General features: G+C 32.3%; 1 protein-coding gene across 4 annotated transcripts in view; it reads left to right on the forward strand.

Moving 5' to 3' along the window:
* The window catches only part of LOC127729843 (probable C-mannosyltransferase DPY19L1), a 368,682-nt gene that overhangs the window by 264,684 nt on the left and 87,695 nt on the right, over positions 1-16,303 (forward strand). For all 4 annotated transcript variants that reach the window (XR_007994847.1, XR_007994848.1, XR_007994849.1 and 1 more), the window contains exons 18-20: positions 8,315-8,489; positions 9,449-9,548; positions 11,045-11,170. Coding sequence is in view for 1 of the 4 variants with exons in the window: in XM_052237762.1 (XP_052093722.1) it covers positions 8,315-8,489; positions 9,449-9,548; positions 11,045-11,170 (401 nt within the window). In the remaining 3 variants the exon portion in view is untranslated. The remainder of the gene's footprint in view (positions 1-8,314; positions 8,490-9,448; positions 9,549-11,044; positions 11,171-16,303) is intronic.

Consider the following 16,303-nt stretch of genomic DNA (forward strand, 5'->3'; position numbering starts at 1 on the left):
GTCCAAAATTAAACTTAGTTTGATTTTAACAAAAATTGAATTCTTGGGGTTCTTTGATATGCTGAATCTAAACGTGTTTAGATTTTTGATTATGGGCCCAGTTTTCAACTTGGTCCAAGTTGGGGTCCAAAATTAAACTTTTTTTGATTTCAACAAAAATTGAATATATGGGGTTCTTTGATATGCTGAATCTAACCATGTATTTAGATTTTTTATTTGTGGGCCCCGCTATCAAATTGGTTCATATTGAGGTCAAAAGGGTCCAAAATTAAACTTTGTTTGATTTCATCAAAAATTGAATTATTGGGGTTCATTGATATTCCAAATCTAACCGTGTATTTAGATTTTTAATTTTGGGTCCCGTTTTTTAAATTGGTCTACATTAAGGTCCAAAGGGTCCAAAATTAAACTTAGTTTGATTTTAACAAAAATTGAACTCTTGGGGTTCTTTGATATGCTGAATCTAAACATGTGTTTACATTTTTGATTATGGGCCCAGTTTTCAAGTTTGTCCAAGTTGGGGTCCAAAATTAAACTTTGTTTGATTTCAACAAAAATTGAATATATGGGGTTCTTTGATATGCTGAATCTAACCATGTATTTTGATTTTGGACATTGGACCATAATAGGTAAATTAAAAAAATTCAAGTTCTTAGACCACATTCTTTCTGTGTCAGAAACCTATGCTGTGTCAAATATTCAATCACAATCCAAATTCAGAGCTGTATCAAGCTTGAATGTTGTGTCCATACTTGCCCCAACTGTTCAGGGTTCGACCTCTGCAATCGTATCAAGCTGCGCTGAGCGAAGCATTTTATTTGATTTTGTGCTTGGTTTTCAAAGTTGGTCCAAATTTGGGTCCAAAATTAAACCTTGTTTGATTTCTTCAAAAATTAAATCACATGTGTTCTTTAATGTGTGCAATCTAACAGTGTTTTAAATTTTTGATTTTGGGCCCATTTTTCAAACTGGACCCCTTAAAGGTCCAAAGTATCCAAAATAAAACTTAGTTTGATTTAAACAAAAAATGAAACAATGTGGTTATTTGATATGCTGAATCCAACCATGTATTTAGAATTTGAAAATTGGACCATAATTGGTAAATGTCTAATTTTAAAATTATTTAAGAACTTATACCACATTCATTGTGTGTCAGAAACTATGCTATTATTACATATTTGCTCAGAATCTAAATTCAGAGATGTTATTGGACAATTAACAGAAATTTGAAGTTGGGTCATAGTTGCATCATATCTAACTTAGAGAACTATTTTTGTGGTTTACATCACTGGTTCATGGAAAATAAATTGGTTCACAGACAATAACTTTAGTATAAGTATATGGATGTGTAAGAAATTTTAGCACAAGGTTCCATACCACAATAGGAGGGTAGTTAATTAAGCTCTACATTTATAGATTTATTGCACAACTAATAGTTGAGTCATAGTTTAAAATAGATTGCTTTTTCAGATACTGTAAATTCAGAAATTATTGCGATGTTTTTATTATCGCGAAAAATGCGACAGGGTTATAATCGCAATAATTTAAACTCGCATTTTGAAATTTTTTATATGAATTCAAAACAGGATTTTTCTTAATATCGCAAAAATTTAAATCGCATTTTAGTCTAAAATGACAAAATCACAATAATAAATGCACGCAATAATTTCTGAATTTACAGTATATTAATTGTGGTGATAATTGTGTATGTATTGTGTTCTATTTAAAGATTGTTTATAACATGTTTGAATATTTTCTGATGGTTGAAAATTCCCTTGGAAATTAAAATAGACCTTTGTCCATCTGTTGAAGTGGAAATGTAGGTAAGTGAAGTTTTTAAAACAATTGTGCCATACATTATGTTATGTTACATCTTAATAAAAATATATTAAGATAATAATCTAGTTTTAATAAAGGATATATTCCATTACAGTACATGGTTTCCGTTCTCTAACTTTAGTTTGCCTCAACCAAATACTATGAAACTTATACACAATGCTGATTACCACAAAACACAGATCAAGCTTGAATTTGGGTGGCGTCACTTTTACTGTTCTAGAGTTAGGCCCCTTTACAAATGGAAAAATTGCTGAATTTTTGGTTTCCGTTCTCTAACTTTAGTTTGCCTCAACCAAATGTTATGAATCTTATACACAATGCTTATTACCAAGGATCCGGAAATTTTTTCACACAATTTCAGTCATTTTGAGATAACTTAAAAGTTGGTGCCCTTTTTCAAAAAAAAATTGTCGAAATCACACTAGATTCATAGCATTTACAAACTTGTTTTGACTGTATCATCGTGTTTACTTCATGAATTTCCTCCCATTTTTCTAAAAACGTTGAAGAACAGTTAAGGGAAGGCAACAGTTTAAAAACGAAACGATTTGCATGACTCAAAATGGTAAATTTCTCAGACATCGCTAATGTTTCTTTCGATTTTGAAGACGAAATTAAAACTGGATGCTTTGCCACAATACTAAAGTACGAGTAATTACGGACTCATTTCAGGGATTTATTTTGTTTATCAAATTGACAGGAAATCACCGTCTTTTTTTATTTTTTTACCTTAAAAATTGTTTGAATATTACAGATAATAGTGGCACTTGTTTTATTTAGCATGAAATCATTTTGCATTTTAACGATTAAGTGTAATCTGCTGAAGAGAATTTCACACATGCATATTACATAGTAAATAAAGCACATGTGTTACTCGTGAAAAATTACTTTTTTCAACGTAAATTAAATTAAGTTTTAATTTTTAAATCAGAATTGAAGATTGTCTTTGCTGAAAAGTAATTAAATAATGAAGACATCTGTCATGGAATTTTAAATTCTTTATAATATTAGTTCTGAGCTTGTGATCAATGTCAGGTGTGAATTAAAAACACAGGTAAAAAGTGATTAGCGATCATTAGCCAATAAATCCCGGAGGCATTATTATAGTTGTTAGGAGGGCCCTCAGGATTATCATACTATACTGGAGTGCCAGTTTTATTACAGGAAAGGATAACAAAACAAAAACAAGTGCAAAATGGCGATTAAGAAACCCGATCTGAACGAAATGACCGAAATTATTTCTGTAAAAAAATAAAATTTGTACTAAATCCCAATTTGTCATTTAGGACAAATAGATTATAGATTCGGTCATGTCTGGCAAATATGACCGTTTCCGGACCCTTGCTTATTACCACAAAACACAGATCCAGATTAAATTTTGGTGGCGTTACTTTTACCGTTCTAGAGTTATGCCCCTTTACAAATGAAAAAATTCAGCATTTCCGTTCTCTAACTTTAATTTGCCTCAACCAAATATTATGAAACTTTTACACAATGCTTATTACCACAAAACTCAGATCAAGTACAAATTTTGGTAGCTTCACTTTTACTGTTCTTGAGTTATGTCCCTTTATAATGTTATATGCAAGCGGGGGCATCATCTGTGTCCCATGGACACATTCCCCATTTATTTTTAGCTCACCTGACCCGAAGGGTCAAGTGAGCTTTTCTCATCACTTGGCGTCCGTCGTCCGTCGTCGTCGTCGTCCGTCGTCATTAGCTTTTTACAAAAATCTTCTCCTCTGAAACCACTGGGCCAAATTTAACCAAACTTGGCCACAATCATCATTAGGGTATCTAGTTTAAAAAATGTGTCCGATGACCCCGCCAACCAACCAAGATGGCCGCCATGGCGAAAAATAGAACATAGGGGTAAAATGTAGATTTTGGCTTATATCTCTGAAACCAAAGCATTTAGAGTAAATCTGACATAGGGTAAAACTGATTATCAGGTCAAGATCTATCTGCCCTGAAATTTTCAGACAAATCTGACAACCTGTTGTTGGGTTGCTGCCCCTGAATTGGTAATTTTAAGGAAATTTTGCCGTTTTTGGTTATTATCTTGAATATTATTATAGATAGAGATAAACTGTAAACAGCAATAATGTTCAGCAAAGTAAGATCTACAAATAAGTTGTCATGACCAAAATTGTCAGTCGACCCCTTTAGGAGTTATTGCCCTTAATAGTCAATTTTTAACAATTTTTCGTAAATTTTTGTGATCTTTTACAAAAATCTTCTTCTCTGAAACTACTGATACAAATTTAACCATACTTGGCCATAATCATTATTAGGGTATCTAGTTTAAAAAAATTGTCTGATGACCCCGCCTTCCAACCATCATGGCCGACTTGGTTAAAAATAGAACATAGGGGTAAAATGCAGTTTTTGGTTTATATCTCTGAAACTAAAGCATTAAGAGCAAATCTGACAGGTGGCAAAAATGTTCATCAGATTTAGATTTATCTGCGATGAAATTTTTAGACGAATCCGACAACCTGTTGTTGGGTTGCTGCCCCTGAGTTAGTAATTTTACAAAAATTTTGCAGTTTTTTGTTATTATCTTAGATATCATTATAATATCTAATATCTAATACTATTAATTCTGATTTCAACCTTATTTTACATGATTTCCAAAGCATCAGTAAATACAGGTGAGCGACACAGGCTCTTGAGAGCCTCTAGTTTTTATTTTGGGCCCTGTTTTCAAATAAGTCCATATTAAGGTTTGAAGGATCCCAAATTAAACTTTGTTTGATTTCAACTAAAATTAAATATTTGGTGTTTTTTTATATGCTGAATCGAACCATGTTGTTAGATTTTGGATATCAGACCATTCTAGGTAAATTAAATGTCTCATTTCAAATTTTTAAGATCTTTGACCACATTTATTTTGTGTCAGAAACTTATATTATGTCAAAAATTTGATCACAATCCAAATTCAGACAGTATCAAGCTTGAATATTGTGTCCAAACTTGCCCCAACTGTTCAGGGTTCGACCTCTGCCGTCGTATCAGGCTGCGCTCAGCGAAGCATTTTATTTTTTGATGAAGCAAACTCCTTTAAAAACTAAGCTTATATTGTCTGTTAATAAACATGTATTTAGATTTTTGATTTTGGGCCCAGTTTTCAAGTTGATCCAAATCTGGGTCCAAAATTAAACTGTGATTGATTTCGACATAAATTGAATATATATGGGGTTCTTTGAAATGCTAATCTAAACCTGTACTTAAATTTTGGATTTTTGGGCCCAGTTTTCAAGTTGATTCAAATCAGGGTCAAAAATTAAATTTTGTTTGATTTCAACAAAAATTGAATTTATGGGGTTCTTTGAAATGCTGAATCTAACCATGTATTTATATTTTGGAGTTTTGGCTGTGTTATCAAATTGGTCCACATTGATGTCCAAAGGGTCCTAAATTAAACTTTTGTTTGATATCATCAAAAATTGAATTCTTGGGGTTCTTTGATATGCTGATTCTAACCATGTACTTAGATTTTGGATATTGACCACATTCATTTTGTGTCCCAAACCTATGCTGTGTCAGATATTCAATCACAATCCAAATTCAGAGCTGTTTTAAGATTAAATGTTGTGTCCATACTTGCCCCAACTGTTCAGGGTTCAACCTCTGCGGTCGTATCAAGCTGTGTTTAGCTGAGCAATTTTATTTATTTTTGGAATGATTATGATACATATAAATCTATCAGCAACAACATGTAAAGTATAGATATCTGCTGGTGTATAGATGCATCACTTACTTTTATGATCAATTTTTTTATCAGACTAACAGTAATTAACCCCTCATGTTTTTACCCTGTGTTAATACATTGTTTAAATCGATATATATTTTGACAGAAATTATACGTTTCCATTTGATATCATTTTTGCATTTATTTTTGTCCACTGCGGGATGCATTGCAGGGGACATAGAAATTCCGTGCGTCTGTCCATCCTGTCTTGTTAGCACTCTCAAGTGTACAATTCTTGCCAGATTTTTATCAAATTTGTATCAAAGGTTTATATTAACAATGTCTCGGACAAGATAAAAATCTCATATTATTTTTTAAAGAGTTATGCCCCTTGGAAATATAAATTGTATGGAAAACTGCATTGTAAGCACTCTCATGTGTAAATATTTGCCAGATTTTAAACAAAACTATATAAAATAATTAAAATTGACAGCAACACTTCAAAGAGTCTGCAGTTTTATTAAGCTGTTCGACATGTTTTGCCTGGATGTAAATTTATAGCTCATTTATGTTCGGCACCTGCATGGTGTGTGGTTGTATCTGTCTATCATTTATAGATACATGTAGGGTAGTATCAGAAATCTTGGTAATCTTGGTTTCTTTTTGTTGATTTGTCGCACGTGTGGAATATTTTGAGGTCCGTGTTTACGCTGGTGGCCTGTAAATTGGCGTAGACGATCCTTTCAGATGCAGGGGTTCACAATGAATACAAAAATTATAATTCCATAAAGGTGACCAATCCCGTGGTGTTTACTTTTGGTAGCAATGGGAAGATTGTGATCGCCGCTAATAGGAAATAATATAGCATCTGAAAGGATCCACTAGGCCACCAGCATATACACAATGGCCAGGTTGGGAGAGAAGCCTTGTGAAGTGGTAGGAACCATGGGAAGTTCGTCCATTAGATACCAAGCCTTTAGAACAATGTCATGCATCATATAAAAGAAAAACGAACTCAAGTTAATAATTTTAAACAAACTTTATTTTTCTATATTTATCTTATCTATTTAGAACATGTTACCTTCACTTTTCATTGTTTCTCTCACCTTGACATTGACAACACATATTGTGACGTCAAATTTAATGTACCACTTTTAGTACTTCAGTAATTAATTTCTGTATGTAAGTTGTCCTGATGACCATGTCGACCAGCTTAATAAAATTGTGGACTCTTTGAAGTGTTGTTGTCAATTTTAATTATTTTAGTTTTGCATTCATTTCCATTATTTGACAACTCTGCATACCAAGGTATCCACTCCATGAGTCTCTACCGAAAGTAAACACCACGGCCTTGGTTCATCTTTATGGAGTTAAAACTATATAAAAGGTTTATGTAAGCAATGTCTCGGATAAGTTCGAAAATCAGTGCCAGTCAAATATTTTTAAAAGAGATATGCCCCTTGAAAATAGTAATTTTATTGGAAATAGCATTGTATTTGCTCTCAAGCCTTCATTTCTCTAAGATATTAGTAAAAAGTTTTCAAGAAGAAATGAAATTTTTTTTTTTGTTATTGCCCTTGAATTGATTAAATGTCTGCAGCACAGGGGACATTGGGCTCTGTTCTTTTATTTTATTGAGAATATGATTTTTGAGTTTAATTCAAATATTTCTTGGGATTTTCAAAAAGATATAGAAAATGAATTGTGTTATAGCAAGGTTAATATCCAAACACCTTTGCTAGCCAAGGGTTACCATCCGTCCCACTCCTCTTCACCCTTGGCAGATTGTGTAAACAGCGTAGTGCCATCTAGTGACAAATAGAAGTAACACCCTCTTGACTGCATTATAATTGACCAATGACAGCACTTTTACTCTAGCTCGAAGGTGTAAAAATGACTGTGTCAAGTGTTTACAAATTTCGTAAAGCAGAAACTGCATACCTATACATTCCAACATTTGCATAAGGACCATATCTTGATGAACTTCAATTAGTTGATTAAGAACTTGAAAAGTGTTGCTAAATATCATCCTGTGTTTTGAGGGTAAAGACAAGTTTCACAATCTGCATGTGGCAATTGTTTATTTACATTTTCTACATTTACACGTCACCATCTTAAAGGCGTTTTTGATTGGATGCAGTTAGTTACAATGGAAATCATTAACTCATGGTTCACAAATTCTGACTTAATCTGTCTATGTTGAAGAGGAGAGGGTCAGATCGTAACCTTTGACTAGCAAAATCCAAGGGGTTTGGTAAATATCCTCTACCATAAAAGTTGAATAGATATAAGAAGATGTGGTATGAGTGCTAATGAGACAACTCTCCATCCAAGTCAAAATTTGTAAAAGTAAACCATTATAGGTCAAAGTACGGTCTTCAACACGGAGCCTTGGCTCACACCGAACAGCAAGCTATAAAGGGCCCCAAAAATTACTAGTGTAAAACCATCCAAACGGGAAACTAACGGTCAAATCTATATAAAAAACATGAAACACTTATGAACCACATCAACAAACGACAACTACTGAACATCAGATTCCTGACTTAGGACAGGTGCAAACAATTGCAGCGGGTTTAAAAGTTTTAATGGTACCAAACCTTCACCCTTATCTGAAACAATAGTGTAACATCACAACATAGAAAGACACACTATAATGCCAGGATTTACAGAATTATGTATAGTTATCTATTTGCAAAGAACTTTTTTTTAGTTTTCAAAATTATTTCATGAAGAAATGTCAACGGATAAATTCAATTTAAAAGAAAGCCTTTGTTTTAGATTTTTGGGTGGATTGGAAGCAGAGAAAAACAGTTAGGTTTAGTGACAATTATTGCAGCTGGAATGACATACCAGGGTATAACTAATCTCCAGCACCAGTGGTCTATAATGGGAGAGTACAGCAATGTTCCACTGGAAGAACTTGTTGATTGGATCAATGCAAAGACTTCAAAAAGTAGAGCACAATTAAGTTTTAAAAACTATACTTTAACCATTTGAAAAAATGGATCTGATTTTTTGTGCATGAAGGGGATGTTGTATCAGACTGTTTAAAGAATGATGGATTTATGGTTAAACACAGTTTAACAAAATTGATATATCAACAACAAATAGCAAATTTGATGTTGACAGCAGATACTTAGAAGTTTCAGTTTAACTACTTTACAGCTTTTTGTCCCCCGCACAACGCATTGCAGGGGACATAGAAATACTGGGCGTCTGTCCGGTCTTGTTAGGGCTCTCACCTGTACAATTCTTCCCAGATTTTTATCAAACTTATATCTTAGGTTTATATCAGCTATGTCTTGGACGAGTTCGAAAATCAGTGCTGTTCAATTATTTTTAAAAGAGTTCTGCCCCTTTGAAACATTAATTATATGGAAAATTGCATTGTTTGCGCTCTCATGTGTACAATTCTTTCCAGTATTTTTTAAAAATTATATCAGCAATGTCTTTGCTACTTTCGAAAATAAGTGCTGGTCAAATATTTTTAACAAGTTATGCCCCTAAAGATATTTATAAAAAGTTTTTTTTTAGTTATTGCCCTTGTACCTCGGATTAGTAAAATATGTGCGATAGGTAAAATATGTGCAACGCAGGGGACATTTGAACTCTCTTCTATTATCTAGACTTGTTTTGCAATAATGCAATAATAATGACAATTTTCAACTCGACTTCAGATGTAAAGTTAACTTGTAGAAACAAAGCAATGATAAAGTGATAAGATAATTATCAAATCTATGTGACAGCAATTTGATGATAAATTTACAATGTACTGTTTATTTGTAAGAGTACAACAAAAATTTACTTCATAAACAAATTGCTATTATACATGAAATATTTATTTATTGAAAATTTTATTCATAAAATGACTCCCAATACTTGAATATGTATAGATATTACAATTTCCTTTAGATGCTGTGTTTGCTGGTCCTATGCCTACTATGGCAACAGTAAAACTGACTACTTTACGCCCAATAGTTAACCATCCACATTATGAAGATGCAGGACTGAGGTAAGTTGATTTCTTTGTTTCTATAATTCTACACATGTTGATAATTTTTATTTTTCATATATTTTTCACATATGACTGTATTGTTTGCAGTTCGTTAGGGGGTGTTTGTGGGAACATCATTAATACATCATTACAGAAATACTATTAATCTACTAATTGTCACCTCTCAAAGCTTTGTGGGGAACATAGAAATACCCGGCGTCCCTCCGTGCATCCGTTGGGTCTTGTGAGCGCTCTCTCAATTACAATTTTTCCTAGATTTTTATCAAACTTATATCAGAGGTTTATATCAACAATGTCTCTGTCAAGTTCGAAAATCAGTGTAGATTATCTTTTTTTAAAGAGTTATGCCCTTTTAAAAATTGGTCATGGAAAATTTCATTGTAAGCACTCTCACATGTACAATTCTTACCAGATTTTTTATCAAACTTATATCAAAGGTTTATATCAGCAATGGCTGGAAAAATTCAGAAATCATTTTTAAAAAGTTTTCAAGAACCAAGAAAATATTTTTTTTCTAAGTTATTGCCCGTGGACCAATAAAATATGTTAAATGCGGGGGACATTGGAACTCTGTTCTTTTTTTTTTGGTGGGGTTTCAAGTTTATAAGGGGATAGCTTATTATCTATGAGACGAAAACCCAAATTATATAATACTGTGTAAAGAATTTTTCCAGGTAAAACAATATTTAGAGACCAATAGGAGTAATTTTAATCTGGTGAAAATTAATTTTCTAACAATGAATTCTACAACTGCCATCATCTGACATGAAATATTAATGCCTCCCTTGCTATTTTAATTTATTGTTTAGTAAACTGATAAATATACCGTAAATTTTCTGATTGATTTTTCTTATAGAAAAAGGAACTGATTTCTGACCAACATAGTTTACTTGTGTAACAGTAGATTAAACCAAAATCAATAACATCAGTGCTCAAGGGATTCGAACAAAATCCTAAGCAAACAAATGAAAAATGTTCTTCTTTCAGCAATAGCCTTTTCAGCTTATGCAATGTAATGCAAACATCAATCAATCAATAATTCCCAAGTTTCTTGTTTACATAATTGTATCAGAAATAGCTAATCAAACTTTATTTTCAATACTAAAATTATGGACCATGTTTTCTTTTAATTAAAAAAGAAATTTAAAATTTAATTGATGACCATTTTTGTCAGTTTGCTGAAGCAGAAAAATAGGAATGACCTATCAGAAGTTTTCACTAGCACTCCATTTGTCTCCACCAGTAGAGTGAATTGTCTTGAAATTATGTGAATAGGTATATAGAAAATGGCTTGGAGCCAATCAAACAAAAATTAAATTGAATATATAATTGCTTGACAACACACAACTTTTGATAAACCATCAAGTTCACAATTCTGAAATTACGATATTCAGATGGCCAAAAAGTTAATGCATGAATTAACTTCTCAACTTTGGTTTGGCTGAGGACTGGAAAATGTCTATTTGACAAAGAATTGTTTTAACATTTTACAGAGAACGAACAAAAAAAGTATACTCTATGTACAGTAGAAAGCCTGCCGAAGAATTGAAACGTTTAATGAAAGAAATGAAGGTTAATTATGTGATTTTAGAGGATTCATGGTGCAACAGAAGATCTAAGTGAGTGTTTATTTGAACAGTTTTTATATGCCAGTCGAAGAGGGACGTATTATGGTACACCAATGTCTGTATGTCCATACATCTGTCAACACTTCTTACCATTATTCAAATTTGCTTCAACCAATTTTCATGTTATTTTAACACAACATTAGGATTAATGGAAAAAAGCTTTCTTTTGATTTTGAAAATTTTTTGCTTAGTTGTTCCAGAGTTACATGACTTTAACCTTTTGAATTATGGCAATTTTTCACATATAACCATTAACTCTAGTATGCTTGGATTGATCTCCTCAAAACAAAACATTATTGTTGGGATTGATAAAAGGACTTTCAAAATGACTTTAATTGTCAGATTTAAGTAAAAAAATTTCACATGTGGACTATAACTTGCCTGGATTGATTTACTGACAACTTTGCCTAATTGTTCGAATTGGTGATCATAACACACCCTTTGATATAAAAAAAAAATTTTGATATGTCATTACAGAGTTATGGGACTTTAACCGTAGATAAATAAAAGGCATACTTTAAATGTCATGCACTAGCTATATAAAAATGAAAAGTTTTGGTATGCATGCCAATGAAAAAACTCTCCACCAGAGACTAAATGATGTAGAAGTTAACAACTGTGGGTCACTGTATGTCCTTCAACGGCCTGTACAAAACAATAAATGAAAAACAAATGTGATATATAGCAACAAACCACAATCACTGATTACAGGCTCCTGACTTTGATCAAACTACTACAAACATAACACTGTTGTTGCGATTGGTTGGGATAAATGGATGTAGACACTTTTGATTTTGAAAATGTTATGGTTTGTCATTACAGAGCTATGGGACTTTTAACAATCATAATTGACAGACTACTTATACGCCTAAGGATATTCACATGCATGTTTTTCTACAGAGCCATTTCATTTACTTCTGATTTAATGTCTTCTAAATATCACATTTGTTTTTGTAACAATTAATTTCAGTATGCACAATAAGGGCATATCATGTGCTCTTGGCACAGATGTTTATTTTTAGTCCCCTACCGACAAAGTCAAAGGGGACTTTAGGTTTGCACTCCATCTGTCTGTCTGTCAATACAATCCGGCAAATCAGTTTTCCACACTTTTTTCTTCATGCTTGAAGATATTGATTTGATATTTGGTGTATTGTTTTATCATGACAAGTTACAGATCAAGTTCGAATTTTGTTCCGGTCTGATGATTTTGTGCAGAGTTATGGTTAGTGTTGTTCCTATGATCGGAATAAGTCGGAAATCAGTTGGTTGGGCCTGGCGATGTCGATAATCGATTGGGGTTTTGTTCAATCGATTGTCGTTATAGTTTCCGGACTTTTAGCATATCAACTTCCGGTCCGTTTCCGGTTTGCATTTTACATGCGCAGTCAAACAAATTGTAACGAAAATTATCAGTCGATGACAATAACAATGTCAAACATCCTATAATCAATGCATAACCAATTTCTTTCTCTATAAACGTGGTAAAAGCATTGACTATACAGATTGATCGTATGTTATTTAAAATTAATTACTTTTTATGAAATACTTTCTTTCAATTCCGGTACTTGTTACTCGAGAGCTTACATGAAATCATTCTGATTTTAGACAAAATAATTTTTTTGCTACATTAGAACGTGGAGCAAATTGCCTTTTATTAACGTTTCATCCGTTTGTTGCGTCAAAAAACGTCATATTCCTTTCCAAATTGCTTGTCAAACATCGTTTATTTTTGTAAATTTTCCCTGTTTGTCCGCCAAATTACAGGTCGGAAACAGATCAACTATGTAAGAATTCAGCGTTCTTGCAATTATAAGTACAGTCGCATGAATGACATAGCTGACACAAAAGTGAAAAAAAAGCATTCTACACGAATTAACAGAAATTGGTGGATCCCCTTAGTTAAATGTATATATATCAATGCAAATGCATTGTTTTATTTTTTTATTAATTTTAAATTGCTTAAAGTTAAATTCTTTATATATCTTTTTTTAATGAGAAGCATTCAAATTTTTATACAGCTAGGTATTTGAAATTATAATGCGAGTAATACCATTAACATTTAGAAATTTTAGTGTCATTGTTGGTAATATATGTTGTAATCATAAGACAAAATATGTTTAATCTGAATCTGGATTCTAATTGATTCACTGTTTTAATTGCTTAATGAAATATGAAAAGGAAACAAAAGATCAACTATGAACATATAAAACTCTGCAATGATATGGAATATATGCATTAGACATGTACAATGTGACTAAATGCATGATTTCATTTTAAAAAAGGGCAAGGTTTAATGACGTGATTATAACCGATAGTCGGTTGGTTGCTGTCAACTGATAGTAATAGATAATTGGTTGGTAATTTCAACCGATTATCCAACACTAGAACTTATGGTCCTTTGACTTAGAAAAATCACTAAAATAATCAGTTTTGCACACTTTTTAGCTCATGTGAGCTTATGCCATCACTTGGCGTCCGTCGTCTGTCGTTGTCGTCTGTCATCGTAAACTATTTCAAAAATCTTCTTCTCTGAAACTACTAGGCCAAATACCTTCAAACTTTAACTAAATGTTCCTTAGGGTATCTAGTTTATAAATTGTATCCGAAGTTTTGATCCATCGACAAACATGGCCACCATGGCTAAAAATAGAACATAGGGGGTAAAATTGTTCAATTGGTCAAGATCTATCAGCCCTGAAATTTTCAGACGAATCGAACAACTCATTGTTGGGTTGCTGCCACTAAATTGGTAGTTTTAAGGAAATTTTGCAGTTTTTTGTTATTATTTTGAATATTATTATAGATAGATATAAACTGTAAACTGCAATAATGTTCAGCAAAGTAAGATCTACAAAAAAGTTTAATGACCAAAATTGTCAATTGACCCCTTAAGGAGTTATTGCCCTTTAAAGACAATTTTACACAATTTGTTCATCAAGTTTGCTAACATTTAAAAATCTTCTCCTCTGAAACTACTGGGCCAAATACCTTCAAACTTCATCTAAATGTTCCTTAGGATATCTAGTTTATAAATTGTATCCAAAGTTTTAATCCATCGACAAACATGGCCACCATGGCTAAAAATAGAACATAGGGGTCAAATGCAGTTTTTTGCTTATATCTCCAAAACTAAAGCTTTTAGAGCAAATCTGACAGGGGTAAAATTGTTCAATTGGTGAAGAACTATCAGCCCTGAAATTTTCAGACAAATCAAACAATCCATTGTTGGGTTGCTGCCACTAAATTGGTAGTTTTGAGGAAATTTTGCAGTTTTTTGTTATTATCTTGAATATTATTATAGATAGATATAAACTGTAAACAGCAATTATGTTCAGCATAGTAAGATTTACAGAAAAGTTAAATGAACAAATTTGTCAATTGACCCCTTAAGGAGTTATTGCCCTTTAAAGACAATTTTACGCAATGTGTTCATCAAGTTTGCTAACATTTAAAAATCTTCTCTTCTGAAACTATTGTGCCTAATACTTCTTAACTTTCACAAATTGAATGAATGTTCTTTTAGGAATCTAGTTTATGAATTGTATCCGAAATTTTGATCCATCAACAAACATGGCCGCCATGGCTAAAAATAGAACATAGGGGTGAAATGCAGTTTTTGGCTTATATCTCAGAAACTAAAGCTTTAGAGCAAATCTGACAGGGTAAAAATGTTCAAAAGGTCAAGATCTATCAGCCCTGAAATTTTCAGACACACCGAACAACCCATTGTTGGGTTGCTGCCACTAAATTGGTTGTTTTAAGGAAATTTTGCAGTTTTTGGTCATTATCTTGAATATTATTGAAGATAAAGATAAACTGTAAACAGCAAAAATGTTCAGCAAAGTAAGATCTACAAAAAAGTTTTATATGACCAAAATTGTCAATTGACCCCTTAAGGAGTTATTGCCCTTTAAGGACAATTTTACACAAGTTGTTTTATGTTTTTTAACTTTAAAAATCTTCTCAAATGAATCTAGTATAAATTTTGTATTTCATTTCCTTGTACGTCAAGAAACATAGACACTATGGCTAAAATGGAACACATGGGTAAAAAGCAAAATTAATCATTGATGAAAGATTTAAGCAAAAAAAATAACAGGTGAGCGATTCAGGCTCTTGAGAGCCTCTTGTTTTGTCATTCTTGAAGATATTGATTTGATAATTGGTATATAGTTTTATCATGACAAGTTACAGTTTTAGTTTGAATTTTGTTCCGGTCTGATGATTTTGTGCAGAGTTATGGTCCTTGGACTTAGAAAATTCACTCAAATAATAATTTTTCCACACTTTTTTTCGTCATGCTTGAAGATACTGATTTGAATTTTTGGTATATAGTTTAAACATGATCAAGTTCGAATTTTGTTCCGGTCTGATGATTTTGTGCAGAGTTATGGTCCTTGGACTTTAAAAAATCACTTAAATAATCAGTTTTCAACACTTTTTTTTGTCATGCTTGAAGATATTGACTTGATATTTGTTATATAGTTTACACCATGACAAGTAATAGATCAAGTTAGAATTTTGTTCCAATGCAATGAATTTTTAACTGGTAGGGGACTTATGTATTGCAATACAATACTCACAGAATGCTTGTTATTTATTGATTTAGATATAAGGATATGTTGGATATAGGTCAACAAGCCAGTAACCCAACAACACAAATGAACAAAAAAAGTATTGGAAGTCAACATATAAGTCCAACAAAAGTGAAGTGTCTATAAATTTTGTTAGCATTTAAATTGTTAGAGGTCTGTTCAGGGTTTCTGCTGGCGGTTGTTATCGCATTTTGCCAATTAAAACAACCTTGTGGGGGAAAAAGAGCATAAATGGCGAAAATTTATTGCAAAAGAATTTCAATGATTCAACATCCTCTTGTTTATTTTTTTCTGGCTTCTCTGACTTTTTCCATTACCATTCAATACTCACTTTAATCTTGAACTTGTCTCAGTTTTGATTTTGAATCAGCTGATTGAAAAAGGAACATGCAGTTGATAGCTATCGTTAGAATATAGCAAAGTGCTCTTGACCAATGAAATTGTAGGATTTGATGTCTCTTAATTGTGAAGAATGAATGTAAATCATGTTCTTAGTAAGGGATTATCCTATTATTTGGGTGTATTT

The sequence above is a fragment of the Mytilus californianus genome, unplaced genomic scaffold (genome assembly GCF_021869535.1).
Source record: "Mytilus californianus isolate M0D057914Y unplaced genomic scaffold, xbMytCali1.0.p SCAF_2, whole genome shotgun sequence".
Taxonomy (NCBI): domain Eukaryota; kingdom Metazoa; phylum Mollusca; class Bivalvia; order Mytilida; family Mytilidae; genus Mytilus; species Mytilus californianus.